The following is a 16,968-nucleotide window of genomic DNA, read 5'->3' on the forward strand; positions in this document are numbered from 1 at the left end:
ATTTTGAGGTTATCGTATTTGGGGAAGGATAAAGACTGTTCCTATACATATGTGTCCAAATGTTAACAGACAAGCCCCTGAGCTTTTGGTTTTCTACTAAAATTCTTGGAAACCAGATTCTCACATTAGCATGGTCAATGTAACAGGATCCACAATCATAAGAGATGGGCCTCTGTACATGCCTGTGAGGAATTATGGTAACTGAGATGGGACACCCACCCCCCACCCCCACATTGTTGGTGGCACCATTTCCTAGATAAGAAATCCTGGAATGTTGAAAGAGTAAAGAAAGAGTTGAGCACTGGAAGGCCTTCTACATGTTTCAGACTATGAATGCAAAGTGACCAGATCCCTTGAACCCTGCCACTTTAACTTCCTTGCTAACATGACTGTTCCTGGAACTGTAAGCAAAGATGAACCTTTTCCCTTTTAAATTGCTTCTGTCAGAGTATTTTATCACAGTAATAGAAAAGAAACCCACATTCCCATTTATAAGAGCAGATGCTGTAAAATAAAAGGCTTTTGTATGCTCCAGAAACGAGTTCTGAAAGCATTAGGGAAATTCTTATTTCTGGTTTCAATTAAAGCTGTCCCAGAAGAGTACCACATACCAAACATCAAGTTCAAGAGGATTTAAGGTCTGGTTAAATATAACCAAGTTGTAGTGTTTTCATCAAGTTTTGGCATATTAACTGATAAGGTATTAGACTATAAATAACTGAGCCTTTATGATTTGTCAGGTTTTCCTTCAGTAAATTTTAATCTGTATATATTTACAGATGAGTTAAAAGATATGTCAACAACATAGCAATTTACAATATGTACTTTATAAATATCTTTAAATGGAAAATAAGAGTTGAATTAAGTACATCAATGTCATCTCTTTGATTTTACTTTCTCAGGTTTGAGAGGTGATGGTGTTTGTTGTTTAACAGTGAAAAAAAATCACCCTGGCTGCCATGTAACATGAATGATTGTAAAGCGAGTATAACATTAGCACAAAGATTAATACAAATAAAAGTTTCTCCTAGATTTTGTTTACATTTTTCTAGTTCTTACACTACAAATATTGTAAATGAAATGCTATGAAAACAAAAACAAAACACCCTCCTTTTTGTCCCTGCCCTACTAAATTGTTCTGAAAAGTCACTGTTAACATACTTCAGCACCAATATCACATATGCTTGCCTTCTACAATACCACACTGTCTGTTATTGGTTAATGTATATCAGCTGTTGCAAGTATCTTAGCAGAAGAGGTCCTGAGTGGCTTAAACTCATCCTCCTAACTCAGGATATGACTTTACACAAACTCACAGCACAGGAAGCAAGAATCCAAAAGTCTACTTCTTTAAAGAACAGTATTTCATGACTAAAATGAAATCAAACGGAACTATTACTAATTATTAATTGAGGAAGTTAAACTGTTTTTTCTATTTTAGATTTGTAAATTTATACTATAAATTTAAAATATTCTAAAAGATATTCATACTATTTACCATACAGTGCCTTTTAATGTTACAACATAAAATGGAACATCCCTTTAAAACGAATGTGTATCTCTAATCCCCTTAATAAGCCATTAATCTGTTTTATGAAGGTTTACAAGACTTTTGTCTTTAATGACATTTTATTTATTCTTTCTTAACAAAGTTGAGAAGTTTCCTAAAGTTCAGCATAAATATTCCACTGAAGAACTTGTAACAAATCTATAAGTAATCTCTAACTGATGGACTTATACTTGATCCACTTATTTGTACCACGAACTTCAAATGGTGGATTTCGGTAGTAGAGATGATGGGCTAATTCTTCCAAAGCTGGTTCTGGATCAGTTGTAGCAAACTGGGCTGCTTCCTCGACTTCTTTTTTCACATCTGCATCGATTTCCTTCAATTCTTCAATGTTGCTGAGGTTGTTGTTTATCATTCTCTCTCGGAGAAGCATAATAGGATCACTCTTACTTCGCATGCTTTGAACTTCTTCTCGTGAACGGTAACTGACCCCTGGATCACTCATACTATGTCCATGATAACGGTAGGTCTGCAGTTCCATCAAAATGGGCCCCTTTCCAGATCTGCAGTGATCAGCTGCAAACTTGGTTGCCTCGCGGACACAGAGAATATCCATTCCATTCACCCTCAGTCCAGGGATAAAATTGCCTCTCTTGTGGTAATCAGTGCTGGCTGCTGCTCTCTCAGTGGCTGTCCCCATTCCATAGCGGTTATTCTCACAGATGAAAACACACGGTAATTTCCACAAGGCTGATATATTGTAAGCTTCGGCTACCTGCCCCTGGTTAGCTGCACCATCGCCATACAAGGCCAAGCAGATCTCACCAGTTCCCAAGTATTTACAGGCGAAAGCAACACCGGCTCCCAAGGGCACCTGTGCTCCAACAATGCCATTGCCCCCGTAGAACCTCTTGCAGTACATGTGCATGGAGCCTCCTTTGCCTTTAGCACAGCCTCCTCTACGTCCAGTCAGCTCTGCGAGAATGGATTTGACCGACAGGCCCCGAGTGTAGCACAAGCCATGAGCCCTGTAGGACGTGATGACATGATCCGTGGGATTTATCCCTGCCTCCAGCCCCACGCAGCAGGCCTCCTGCCCATCACACAGGTGACAGAAACCACGAATGAACTTCTGCTTATACATCTGGTCAGACTTCATCTCCATGCGCCGAATCACCTGCATGGACCGGTAGTATTTGAGGGCCTCCTCTCTGGTGAGCACGGTGGAGGTGGGGGGGCCCTCTTCCAACCGGTACAGGTCGCACTTCTTAATTTCACAGGTGGTGTCGTTGGAGAAGTTAACGGAGGCCAGCACCCCTCTGAGAGCTGGCTTCTGGACCACTTCCGAAAACACGTGGGACACCACAGCAGTCAGCATTTTCCTCATGGAGAAACACGAGGCGCAACGGCAGCGGCTCCAACGATCTCTCAGCGGCGTTTAAGATGGCGGCCCAGCTCCTCTGACGCAAGAATCCTGCGACCCAGTTAGAGTGCCAACGTCAGCAAACTAGAAGCCACGCCCACGGGGCCGGTCCTAAGTGCCTTCCAGCCATAAAATGAAGATCTCAGACCCTTCGATCCACCCTGCGGCAACTGAGTGTCTTTTCCCTGTAACTCAGGAAGAATCCTGACAGAGTAAGGACATAGCCTAGAATACTGGAGTCTTTGGGTTCGGTCTCAGCACCCCTGAACTTGGACAGTAGCTAGGGTACCCATACCTGTAATCTCAGACACTACATGTGGAAGTTTCTAGAAACTGGACTTTGATCTATCCCAAAAAAGAGAAGAGGGGACAGAGAGAAGGAAGGAGGAAGGCAAGAGAATGACAGCAAGAGGGAGGGAGGGAAGGAGGGAGACAGAGAGACGGGGAGAGGGAGAGAGAGAAAAGAAAAATGCCAAAATGATATTCTTTCTTCTGTTTTTAAAAGAAAAGAAAAATAACCAACATCGTCACGTGAATTGAAAAGTATGTGTAGAAAGCATCTATCCAGGTGGTGGTGGCACACGCCTTTAATCCCAGCACTCCGGAGACAGCCAGGCGGTTCTCTGAGTTCAAGGCCAGCCTGATCTACACAGCGAGATCCAGGACAGGCACCAAAACTACACAGAGAAACCCTGTCTCAGAAAACCAAAACCACTGTTGAGAATTCTCTGTTTACTTCTATAGCCCATTTCTTAATTGGACTGTTGGGCATTTTGATGTCTAATTTCTTGAGTTCCTTATATATTCTGGATATCAGTCCTCTGTCAGATGTGGGGTTGGTGAAGATCTTTTCCCATTCTGTAGGCTGTCACTTTGCCTTGTTGACCGTATCCTTTGCTCTACAAAAGCTTCTCAGTTTCAAGAGGTCCCATCGATTGATTGTTTCTCTCAGTGTCTGTGCTACTGGTGTTCTATTTAGGAAGTGATCTCCTATGCCAATGTGTTCAAGACTACTTCCTACTTTTTCTTCTAGCAAGCCAAACGAATGGAAACACATGAACTATGAACCAATGGCTGAGGGGTCCCCAACAGGATCAGGCCCTCTGAATGGGTGAGACAGTTGATTGGCTTGATCTGTTTGGGAGGCATCCAGGCAGTGCTACCGGGTCCTGTGCTCAGTGCATGAGTTGGCTGTTTGAAGCCTGGGGCCTATGCAGGGTCGCTTAGCTCGGCCTGGGAGGAGGGGACTGGACCTGCCTGGACTGAGTCTACCAGGTTGATCTCAGTCCTTGGGGGGGGCTTTGCCCTGGAGGAGGTGGGAATGGGAGGTGGGCTGGGGGGAAGGTGAGGGAGGCGGGAGGGGGGAGAATGAGGGAATCTGTGGCTGATATGTAGAACTGAACTGTATTGCAAAAAAAAAAAAAAAAAAGAAAAGAAAAGAAAAAACCAAAACCAAACAAACAAACAGTATGTACAAATACACAAGCACTCATATTTAACCTGATCATGGCCTTCTACTTATCCATGGTATAGTAGTTTTCTTACTATTTTCTAATGAGGAAAGAAGGTTTGATTTCTTTTGTGGTTTTTTTTTTTTTTTTTTTTTTTGGTTTTTCGAGACAGGGTTTCTCTGTGTAGCTTTGCGCCTTTTTTAAAGGTCCTAGGAGATAGGTAGGTCAAAATGTTTTTTCCTGCTTCCATTTATCTGTTCTTATTTTTGATCTTTAAAATACATTTGGTAAGCTTATTCCATCCTATACTATTTTTATTTTAATTAAAAATGAAGTCATAAGTTATATATAGTTTATACTGTTTAAATGCTAACTTTTTAAAATAACTTTGCCCCTAAAATATTTTAAAGTTAATACTCCTGAAAAAAAAAATGCAGCTCTTATCCTCAGACTTCTTTCACAGTGTTGAGATAGCCAAACCTCAGCCTCAGGGAGGGTACTAAACCTTTGTCTTCTGTGGGTATTGGATGCAGAGTTGATTCTATTAGAAAATTTGCAATACTTCGGGCTTCTTTACCATTGTGAATTCTGACTGGATTTTAATATGTCTTCTGGCCACCTTTATTGTCACTAAGGTAAGCATGATTTTTCTTGTATTTAAGGATATTTCCAACAGGTTTCCAAAGACATTTGCTTGGAGTTCATCTAAATTTAACTAAGCTTAGTATGGGAATAAAGAGTCATTGTGTGTGTGTGTGTGTGTGTGTGTGTGTGTGTGTGTGTGTGTCTGTGCCTGTGAATGTGTTATTTTGAGAGGGTAGGGGTGTGACATGGCTCATGTGTGAAGGTGACAAGACAACTTGGTTAGATCCAACACATTGCCCCTCAAAATGGCAGTGTTGGGGATATAGTTCTAAAGAGAAAGAATTTTGCTGGGTAATCAGAGGCCTAAAGGTGATATCCTGTTTACAGAAAAGCAGATCTCCTAAGGTAGGGTTTCTATTTACCAGGAACCACTCTTATCTTTCCCCAAAGGTTAACTACCTTTGGCAAAGGCACCTAGTTCTTAGTCAATCTGCTCAGTCTGTATCAGCTCAAAGATCCTCATCCTACACATAAACTCTGTTTACTTTTCCATCATTTTGTCTCCCCCTACACCCCAGATAAGGCCTTGGCAGTTTGATCCCCAGTGAACCTCTCTTTTCACCCATGGAACAGTCTAGTTTGATGGTTTCATAGTGGCCTGGCTTACAAAATGGTAGAGCCAGTTCTCTCCTTCCACCTTAACTTGGGTTCTGAAGATTGAACTCTGGCCTCTAGGCTTTACTTAATAAGCCATCTCACCAGCCCTAGATCCAAGTTCCCATAATTCTCCTTCATGTAGTAACCATAAAAATGTACCTTCTAAGGATGTGCCCATGATCCATCCTCAGATCCATACCATGAGAGTGAGCCCATACCTGACACTGCCTGGAGAGCCAAGACTCAGGGCTGGATGGCCCAGAGACCTAGAATAGAACCAAACATAATTATAGAAAAAAAAGTCAATGTAATGATGCCTAATAACATTCCTCTATACTCATAGGTTGGTGACTATCCCAATAGTCATCAGAGAGACCTCACTGGTGGAAATAGATGTAGAGACCCACAGACAAACATTAGGCTGAACTCAGGGAATCTTATTAAGAAAAAGAGGAAGGATTATAGAAGCCAGAGGGGTCAAGGACATCACAAGAAAGCCTACAGAAACAACACAACTAACCTGGGTTCATAGGAGCTCATAGAAACTGAACTGAAAACCAGAGAGCCTGCAAGGGAGTGACCTGGGCCCTCAGCATATAAGTGACAGTTGTATGTCTTGGTCTTCTTGTGGTACTCCTAACAGTGGAAGCAGGGCCTGTCCCTGACTCTTTTGTTGGCTTTGGGGACCCTATTCCTCATACTGGGTTGCCTTGCCCAGCCTTAATACAAGGGGAGGTGTTTAGTCTTATTACAACTTGATATGCCATGTTTTGTTGATATCCGTGGGAGGTCTAGATTTTTCTGAATAGAAATGGAGGAGGAGTGGATGGGGGAGCAGAGAGGAGGTAGGGAGGGACTGGGAAGAGAAGAGGGAGTAGAAACTGTGGTTGTGCTGTAAAATAAATAATTTAATTTTTAAAAAGTGCCATGGAACAATATATCATTTTAAATTGCTGGAGAGCAATGGTATTTGCTTAAGTCACTGATACCAGTTCAATCTTGAGATAGCAATAAACCACCCCTACCCAAATAGCCTGTTCTGTTTAAGTATTATTAAGCAAGTCTCCTTGATCTATGTTCTGTTCTGCATCCATTGTCTATTATTCTTTTTTAAGTTCTCACCCATATTATCCTATTACAGATTCAAAGCAAAGTCCTTCTTCATTGCAAGTCTTATTTTGGATATTCTGATATTCAGACAGGGCAAATAATATAGCTTGCTAAAACGTTGCTATACTTCTTAAAGCTGGACCTTCTTGCCACATTCTAAAACCTACCACCATAATAGACCTCTTTTATTCATCTGTTGGAATTTGTGCTCTGGATGTGTTATTTGCTCTGTCTTTGATAGTTAGCTTGAATCTGCGATTCTCTCTCATTCCTGCATATATCTTCAGTCCCCTGGGAGCATTATATCCATAAGAATGAAAAAAACTGACACTGCAGGATGGAACAGTAGTGTTAATGGGTCACTGAGTGACAGCTGAGACTTCTCTCAGAGGGATCTGCCAAGCTTGTGCTGCCAGGAACACAAGAGCTATACAGTGAAAGTGTGCCAAGTTAATCTTGTCACATGTAGCCTGGGCTGCAAAGATAGAGTATTCCTTAAAAGCCCAGTGTGACAAGGCTGAACCAGAATCATGCCAGAGGAGAACATGCAACATGGCCCCTTTTTGCACCAAGATCTGATCAGGATAATTAGTCATAAAATGTGAAACTTGCAGAGACCACTTAGACATGGGCTGTTCTTTCTATCTCAAATTCAACTTAAAGATAGACAGCTGGAATCATCTGTGCAGAATACAATATGCAAAGATTATTAATTGAATTGGTTAATCTCAATGACAAGTTTTCAGACTTTTATTACTGTCTTCTCAACCTCATGCATATTTTCAAAGACAAATCGAAATTTCCAGGCTTCGGTATAACAGTTAAAAACTGCCTGAGGCAGTTGTTGATCTTCAGCCCACTCCATACATGTTCCCAGCTAGACTCCATACAAATTATTCATGCACTCCTGGGCTAGTGGTGGCATGTTCTTAATGGAGTTCTTTTTGTCTTGTCATCGTTTAATACCATCTTTATTGTGAAATAGAACTAAGAAGCCTTTTGTATGTTCCCTTCTAAAGTGTTTTTGCCATTAAAATCCCCACAAATTCTATTTGTTTAATTAATACCAAATCTCACTTTTAATCTATTTCAAATTAAAGTAAAGTAGATGAATAGTTGTATAAGGCCACTGGCAGATATTTTGGTTAATAAAGAAATATATCAAGAAAATACAAGACAGTGATTATGGTATTAGTCATCATGTTTTTGTGACAGCTTTCATTTCATGACCAGTGCATGATCTTACAAAGGCATTTCTGAATTTATCTTAAAAGTGTTATTCTGCTTACATCAACAGCAAATGAAATACTTTACAACAGACAAGGATATATGAGAAAAGAACAGTATGAGTGTTTACATTTCTCTGGTAATAATTGTACTTTTTCACCAAATGTTAATTGAAAAAAGCTGTTAAAGAGAGACTATGTTCTTGATAAATAATATCAGATTCTCATCCTCATGATTAGTGGCAATATACTTTTTCATAGCTCTGAGGTTTGGCAATCAAGAGCGATGAGTAAGCACTCAGTGCACAAATTAGAAGTTATATATAACTCAAAGATAATTTCTCCCATTTGGTCTATTATTTTATCTCCCTTGGAGAAAAAGGAAAATACCAGAATCATATATTTTACAAAATAATGACAATTATCAAAGCCTCTTTTCAATGTTACAAAAGTGAGTCTATTTTAGAACATTGAGTGTTCTGACGAACTTTTTCATTTTCTACTTAGCTCTACTATATTTCTGCAATGCCATTAACTCAAAAATCAGGAAAAATTACCATTAAGAGAAGGTGAAAGGGAAGAACTTCTCATTCTACCACATGATGACAGTGGGGGAAAAATAATAGTATGGGTTGACTTTAAAGCAACTAGGCAAGCAACCGTTATTCTCCTCCTGAGGACCACAGTCTCCTAATCCTAGAATTCGTCACCTGTAACTGAATGTGTCAAAGTGAGATAAGAAATACAATTTCATGTTTATAATCTGATATCACAGTTTATGTGCCTAGCATCTCCATTAGTAGGGAATCTATAAAGGAGTTAAAAATTTTGAACTGACTTCTGATTTGTTTTGGGAGTTATTTTGTAAATTTACAATCTTCATTCAAATTAAAATTCACCAATAAAGTAAATGTTCTTGAAAATCAAGGTAATCATGAAAAACTCCAGGTTAGAGCTAAGTCTATTTTTATCTCCTGTAAAAGTTTTTGACTCTTACATATTTAAAATACCACAGCTCAACTTTTTATTTTGTAAAGAAACATATTTATGCTTAGAATGTTGAATTTAGTAACTGTATATAAATTGGAAAGTAAAACATGAACTCCATATTTTAAATAGTAAAATGAGGGCTTCACTATGTGTGTGACTGATCTTTTATGATATATTTATCTACTCTGATCTGCATTACTATACTATCTTTTTAAATGTCCTCTACCATCCTTACACTGATAGTAGCTTTGAGTAGGATATTACTGTTTCTGATGTCACTGTGCCCCGAGTAGCATGATTAATAAATTTATATGCTTACAGTTTGCGTCTTTGAAGAAGACCTAAGAGACACTGAGGAAGGTTTAAATAGGAAGAATTACTGACAAAATTCCAGGGCACTGCTGCCCCCTAGAAGGAACTTTGAGGGACACACTTGACCACTTAACTGGTTCAATCAGATCTGAAGAGAGACTTGACTAAGGAAGAAAGCAAACCGTGCATACCACTTTACCTCCTATTGCTGAGTACATCTTTGCTTTTCTTTGTCCTACACTATGTCTAAGCTGGAGTGAGGTGTAACTCATCATATTCCAAACTGAGATACTGGTAGAATCCATCCTTACTGATTGACTGGAAATATCCATGAATGTGTAGACATACAAATATTTATTGTTACTGTTTTTAAACAATGAATACAAATTTTTAGGTTTGTGTTGGTTTGAAATAAAAATGCCCCCCAAAGGCAGTGGCACTATTAATAGGTGTGGCTTTGTTGGAGTACATGTGGTCTTAATGGAAGAAGTGTGTCAGTGTGGGGGCAGACCTTGAGCTCTTTTTGTCAAGCTTCACTGTGACAGTCAGTCAACATCCTACTGCCTACAAGATGTAGTGCACTCAGCTCTAGCACCATGTCAGCCTTCATGCCACATGTTCGCTGCCGTGATGATAAAGGACTGAACCTCTGAAACTGTAAATGAACCACCCCAACTAAATGTTTTTCTTAATAAGAGTTGCTGTGGTCATGGTGTCTCTTCACAGCAATAGTAACCCTAACTAAGACAAGGTTATTATGTACATTAATTTGAGACATAAGGTACAGTTGTAAATGTTGTCCAGCCATGAAACTCACATCTATATGCTAGAGAAAAAGATAATAACATTGTTTATTTGATTCTGAGTTCATAAAGTCAGTGTGACTTGTTCCTGATTCTTATGTGAGGGAACTAAGGACTATGACGATTGGAAGGAAGAAATTAGATGACAGGTAGAAATTAAAATATATTTGAAGAAAATTAAATATCTATTCTTATCATCTTCCCTAAATGCCTTCTTCTCTGTCCCCCTTTCTTATTAAACAATAGAAGTGCAATAGAGACACACAAAACTGTTTCTTATTCCAGTTTATATGAAGATGTTATGCTATTATCTCTCTCAGCTTGTCTGGCATGGCCTAGTGAATAAAGACAGATCACCACTGAACGACAGAGGGACACATGAACAGCTGTTACATAGGCAGTAAAACAAAAGTACTGTATTCTAGGCACTGGTTACAATGAAAGGTTGTCTTTATTAGAATCAATGATGAACAAATTAAAAATAAATTACTGTAGAACAACAACACACAAACTAGAAAACTAATTTTGTAAAGTTGCAATGTCTTCTTTAATTTGGTAATTCAGAAGAGTTGAAAGCATTCTGGGAAATAAGAAAATCTGAATCTCATGATTATACAATCCGTTATGAGTGTGAATGTAGTTTCTCTAAGCAACCTAAGACAATGCAGTCAGTAGATGCTTTATGGATCCTTTCTTATGTGAGAATCATTCTATTCCCACAAACCCATTGTGTATCTAGATTCTAAGATAGTTGAACTGTTTCCACTACTGTGAACCTAAAATGACACCAAAGGGGAACCTCAAAGACAATTTTAAATTAGAAGCCAAGAAGATATCACCCACGTTAGTAAATAAGATAATGTACTGGGGGGATTTTGCAGTTCAGATATGGGAAGCACTGACCAGAAGGGGCCGATTGAGTAAGCCAGATCATTAGGTATTGTTAAATTACCACAGACTGGGCAGGCTGCTTCCATCCACTTGATCTCTGAAGAGCACATGTTGCAGCATCTAGCAGTCAATATACTATTTGCAATCCTACAGAGCCCTCTCCCTTCCTTACTCCCTGCTAAAAAATTACCATTTATAAAGATGGATTGCATTATCTCCAAGAGATGGAGAGGAAAAACCCATAGAGGCCAGCAAATCAGTAAACACTGGGCATGTCCTCAGGTCCTTCATTCCTCTTGAGAGAGTCTTAACTTCTGATCTTCCTGTACACACAGACCACTGCTTCTCAGCCACAGTTCCCTGTTTCCTGATAGAATTTTACTTCAATCAGAACTTCCTGCTCATCTCAGCAGAGGAAGAAACTTATCTAGAAATCTAACCCTGGCCTTTGCAACATAACCTTCTAATTTATCATAATGATGCTCTGCCCTCCCACATCCCCACTAGAGAATCATTGATTTTGTCTTCTTTGGATTGCTTTCATGCTCAAATTTCCTCATCTGTAAGTAGACACCAGAGACCTCATTGCCTCTTTTAGATTTCATCCTATATTATTGCTTTTATCTAGTCAGGCTCCACAAATACGTCGCCTGCATCCACTGTCTCCATTTACTTTCCTCTAATTGCTTCCATATGTTTCTGCAATCTGTGTCATCAACAATGAACTGAAATTTCTCACATCAAGGACTTGGCTAACTTTAATGACAACTATAGTATTATCAGTCTCTGGAACTCTCCACCACATAACATAACTGTTTCTCCATGTATATATTCTTACCCTGACTCAAAATCAAAAAGAAATATTTTGAGTCTTATATCACTTACAAGCAAACTTCATTTCCTAATATATAAACCAGGGCCCAAAAGTAATGTGGATCTAAAGCTTAATGATATGTGTTCTCATCTTGCCAACTTAAACAATTACCCACAAGGACTCAAATGCCTTATTTCTTGAATTTCTACCAGTAGGGAGATGCCAGTTCTATTTTCAACATTAGCTTCTCCTCATTTTCTCTATCTATCTACCAGAAAGAAGTATTTTAAACTTGGTGCCTGTCTAAACCTGAAAACTTCTCAAAGGAAGGGTTTCTGTCCTCCTTATTTTTTTAAAAATAACTTTTTAAAATCTGTTGACATCATTGGAGACATATTATTAGCTTATATATTCACTGTATCCTTGACTATAGTTTCTTTTGAAAAAAATCTAAACTGTCAACATAGGAAAACATAAAGACAAAAATCATAAAGCAACAAAAGTTACCAGCTCTTAAGTTTGACATCTCTTCATTTTTAACTTCTGTTGTGACTAAAGCCACATTTGGGGTTTTAATAATTTCTTGAGATCTTTTCTCTTATTATAATTTAATAAGCATTTTCAAAATCACAAAAACTACTTAAAGGGTCATTTCAGCCACTGCAAAGTATCTCCACTATATAGCTATTTCGTAAGTATAGCATTTCCCTGTGAGTGTATACTTACATTACTATAGATCTTATCTTAGGTGCCAAGCTTTGCATGCATTAGTAAATCATCAATATTTTAAATTTAGTTGGCAATGATATCACCCAAAACATTTAAGGTCTCTACTGTACCAGTCTCCTTTCTTTAGCTTTCCATGTGTACAGTCATGTGATTACATATTGCAAATAGCTACTCTTTGCTGTGTGTGTGTGTGTGTGTGTGTGTGTGTGTGTGTGTGTGTGTGTGTTGTAGTCTTTGAGAAATCAGAAGTTATTGCATGATAATAAAAGGTGCCATTACAATTTTATTTTATCTATTCAGGCCTTATTCTTTTGTGTTGGGAGTGAATGAAAAAAAAAAGAAATAAAAAGGAAAGGAAAGGTAAGGACTACTCCTAAGTATATTGGAGGTGAAAGTTTATTGTAGATAAAAGGAAGAGCATAGCCAGAGGAAGAGAGAGGGACATCTGGGAGAGTCCAGAGTGGACATGACCAGACTGATCTGGGCCATGTTGGGAGAAGGGGAGGGAAGTGGGAGAGGGAACAAGGTACAGCTGCCAAGAGGCCAAAGGCATGAAAGGGGTGCATAACCAAATGTCTGGATTATATAGGGGAAGGGCAGTGTAGCTCCCGGACTGGAGAGTTGAGGGTAGAGGTCTGGGTATGCCAGCCATACCCTGTAACAGATAGGCAGGGACTGAGTGATGCTGGGAGAACCTGGCAGCCTGGTCTGCTTTAGTAAGTTAAATAAGTACCTCAGCTATTTGTCCCAGGTTTGAAATTTAACATGGAGTAGTAAATATCTTTTACGTTTATGGATTATTGTCTTGTGTATTTATAGAACTATTCCTACATCTGTGTTTTCATAAACTATAGTTTTATTTTTCCAGGCTTTTTAGCTCTATAATTTGCCAGTTGATTTTTACACAACCACTCCTCATTTTGGTTATTACAACATTATGTAATTACATGTTTAGCAGACTAAACCCTTTCTTATTTCATTTCTTTTGGTAGACACTTAGGATTTCATAGCCTATATATAATACATTTCATGTAATTATTAAATTTTTAAATTATTAAGATAACAAATAATTTGGAAATTTAATTTTAATTATATCAAAATACAAATTAGAAAAGATCCCATCTTTAAGGTATTTACTTCTCCCATATAAGAATATGCATCTCTTATCTTATTCAGAATTTTATACAATTGACATTTTGTGATCTTCTTGATAAGTACTCCAGACATTGAAGTTTTTTCTCAGATTGGATGATGATGGTTTTATTAGTTACGTATTGACTTCTTACTAGGCTCCAGGCACTTGCTAGGCATCTTGCTACCAGTTTTTTAGTGAGCTGTCATGCATTCCTATCACATAGATAAGATCATATTACATATTGTTGTTGATAAGAAAAATCATAATCTATATGTAGTTTTTTCCAAAGAAGAAAAGCCAGCAATGTGTAGAAATAAAGTTCTAATCTACATGTAACTCAGAGGCTTCAAATGTTTCACCAACAATTGCAAACTTAGGCCTGAGACTGAAACACTTCATACAGAAAATGTTCCAAATTTTAATTTGTTTTACATTTTGAGTAAATGTGGAAAAATTTATCAAGCATCTTTTTAAAAAATTTTAAAATTTTCTTTTTCAGAAAATAAATTATTTTCCCACACAGTACATCTCAACCACAGTTTCCCCTCCCTCCATTCCTCCAGCTTCCCTCCACCTCAAACATCTTTGTAATATCCACTAACATTCACATCATATAATTCTTAAAACCTTAGTGTGTGTGTGTATGTGCGTGTAAAGATCCACTAACATTCACATCATATAATTCTTTTTTTATTTTTTTATTTTTTTTTATAATTTGATTTAATATTACATATCAGCCACGGATTCCCCTGTCCTCCCTCCTCCCACTTCTTCCCATTCCCATCTCCTCCAGGGGAAAGACTCCCCTGGGGATTCATCTCAACCTGGTAGATTCAGTCCAGGCAGGTCCAGTCCCCTCCTCCCAGGGTGAGCAAAGTGTCCCTGCATAAGCCCCAGGTTCCAAACAGCCAGCTCACGCACTAAGGACAGCCCCAGGTGGAGCTCCAGGAGTCCAGTCAGCAAGAAAGAGGAGGGATTGTATGAGCGAGAATTGTTGAGACCAAGATTGGAAAAAGCACAGGGACAAACAGCCAAACTAGTGGAAACACATGAACTATGAACCAATAACTGAGGAGCCCCCAACTGGATCAGGCCCTCTGGATAAATGAGACAGTTGATCAGCTTGAACTGTTTGGGAGACATCATATAATTCTTAAAACCTTAGTGTGTGTGTGTGTGTGTGTGTGTGTGTGTGTGTGTGTGTGTGTGTGTAGTGTTATGTGTGTGTGGTGTTGTGTTGTGTCTGTCTGTACACACATGTTCATGGAGAGAGTGAGAAAGAATATACCACACACATGTATGGAGTAAGAGGACAACTTTTAGGGAAATCACTTCTTCCCTTTCACTTGACTTCCGCGGGGTTTCTGTGGCCCTGATCCTTACTCCAGCTAACTGGCCCATGAGCTTCATGCCTATTCTCCTGTCTGTGCCTTCTGTCTCCTGGTCAGAGTTTTGTAAGAACTACCCGCTGTCATTTTCAGTAGGTTCTGTTCATTTATGGTCATTTCTATTCCTTTAACCTCCTTTTTTTTGGTAACATGAAAACATGTTTTATTTCTTTTTTATTGTTTCATTTTTCTTAGTTATTTGAGGATTTTATAAGTGTATTTTTATTCTATTCACCTCCTTTCCCCAACTCTTTCCAGAGCCAGCCATCTTTCCCTACTCCGCAACTTGCTGTCCTCTTTTTTAAAAAATATCTTTATGTGCATATTAAATCACTTTTATTGAGTGGTCAGCATAAAACATTCACTGTTTAACTTAACATAGATTGATATAATTCTTAAAAGCTCACTTTTTAGGGCAATGTTATTCACTCTTCCTTAGAGTTAAAGTTAGTTTTACTGAAACATGCACCACTGCCCCCCTTCCAGAGATGTAAACCTTATGAATTCTGTAAACATATTTTGAAATAGTTTAGTTTGTCTCTAACATTTTCATTCAACCATTATGCACTAAAGAAAGAGTGAAAAAAATAGGCTTTGTGCCTTCAAAGACTTTAAATTCTTGTGCAGATCTATGAGAGGCCTAATTAAACTTCACTTCATTCCTGAATGCGTTCCACATAATTTGGCATAAATGATAAGTGATTCACTAGTGGAGAAAAAAAATGTACCAACTTGAACCTTTCTGTAAAAGTTCAGTGCAGAATAGCTCAGTATGAAAACCAAGGTGGTCTCCTTCGTCACAGTTAGGCATACCTACCTATTCTGTCATGGGCTGTGCTCATCCCAAAAGAGAGGAGAGCTGAGATGTTCTACCACCTATGCTATGCTTTCAGTAAAGAGAGAAACCTACCTTGGGACTCAGATTTTATTTTCCAAGTTCATCATTTAAAAAGAGTTACTTTGTCTTTATCTGTAGGGTTGACTTAAGATCTAGAAGACAAAAAGATGTCTAGGCAATTACAGAACTCCTTTCTCTCCCTTTGACCTGTGACACTCTTTCCTCTCTCTGGTCCCTCCTGGGAACCCCACTGAAGTCTGTTCTCTGCTCCAGCAAACTGCATTTCCTGTTGCTCTTTTGAAGGTTTCTCTGGTCCTGCCCTGCCCCGTGGTCCTACAGCTGCTTATAAAATAATCACCCAGAGGCTTATATTAATTATAACTCCTTGGACATTAGCTCAGGCTTATTTCTGACTAGCTCTTACACTTAAATTAACTCTTAATTCCTATCTATGTTTAGCCACGTGGCTTGGTACTTTTTCTCAGTTCTGCTTTGTCATTTGTATTGGTGAAATTATTAAGGCCTCTCCACGTAGTTAAAAGGGGGATTTATTTAATGACATAACTTACAAATGAAGGGATAGGTAGGTTGCGGGTTCTGTGAGAGACACAGCATGGTCCGGCGGTGTTCTCTGGAGAACTCTCCTCAGTATACCTCTAGTGTCCCTGGTCCAAGAAGGAAGAGCCCATGGCACATTCTGATCTCGGGTCTTCAGGGCCCTCCCTTGGCCTCGCCTTGTAGGCATGATAGTTACCGAAGCCTCAATGGGGGTTGGAACTTCCAGACCAAAGCTGGAATGGCTACCCACTACAATCTTGCTTCCTCTGTGTCTGGCTGGTGACTCCTTTTCCACCCTTCCTCTTCCCAGCATCCTCCTAGTCTGCTCACCCTGCCTATACTTCCTGTCTGGCTATTGGCCAATCAGCATTGTATTAAATGAGTGTACAAGTGTGTTATCCCCACAGCAGCTCCTGTCTCATTGTTCTTGGCTTTTGTTTTGTTTTCTTAGTGGTGACTCACTTCTCAGTGTGGGTGGTAAGTTCTGTGAATTTTTTATTTGGAAACAGAAAAGAAATTAATACTTGGAAATATTATCCTTCTAAAAT

The 16,968-nt window shown here is 38.9% G+C and overlaps 1 protein-coding gene and 1 long non-coding RNA gene across 5 annotated transcripts in view; one reads left to right on the forward strand and one right to left on the reverse strand.

Moving 5' to 3' along the window:
- Positions 1 to 1,589: 1,589 nt before the first annotated feature.
- Pdha2 (pyruvate dehydrogenase E1 subunit alpha 2) lies at positions 1,590 to 2,981 on the reverse strand. Its single transcript, XM_059266349.1, has one exon. The coding sequence runs from the start codon at positions 2,895 to 2,897 to the stop codon at positions 1,722 to 1,724; it is 1,176 nt and encodes a 391-aa protein (XP_059122332.1). The 5' UTR covers positions 2,898 to 2,981; the 3' UTR covers positions 1,590 to 1,721.
- A 109-nt stretch (positions 2,982 to 3,090) lies between these two features.
- Positions 3,091 to 16,968, forward strand: part of LOC131913613 (uncharacterized) — a 42,934-nt gene continuing 29,056 nt past the window's right edge. For all 4 annotated transcript variants that reach the window (XR_009379934.1, XR_009379936.1, XR_009379937.1 and 1 more), the window contains exons 1-2: positions 3,091 to 3,145; positions 3,967 to 4,044. This is a non-coding gene — a long non-coding RNA (uncharacterized LOC131913613). The remainder of the gene's footprint in view (positions 3,146 to 3,966; positions 4,045 to 16,968) is intronic.

Source organism: Peromyscus eremicus, chromosome 6, assembly GCF_949786415.1.
Source record: "Peromyscus eremicus chromosome 6, PerEre_H2_v1, whole genome shotgun sequence".
Taxonomy (NCBI): domain Eukaryota; kingdom Metazoa; phylum Chordata; class Mammalia; order Rodentia; family Cricetidae; genus Peromyscus; species Peromyscus eremicus.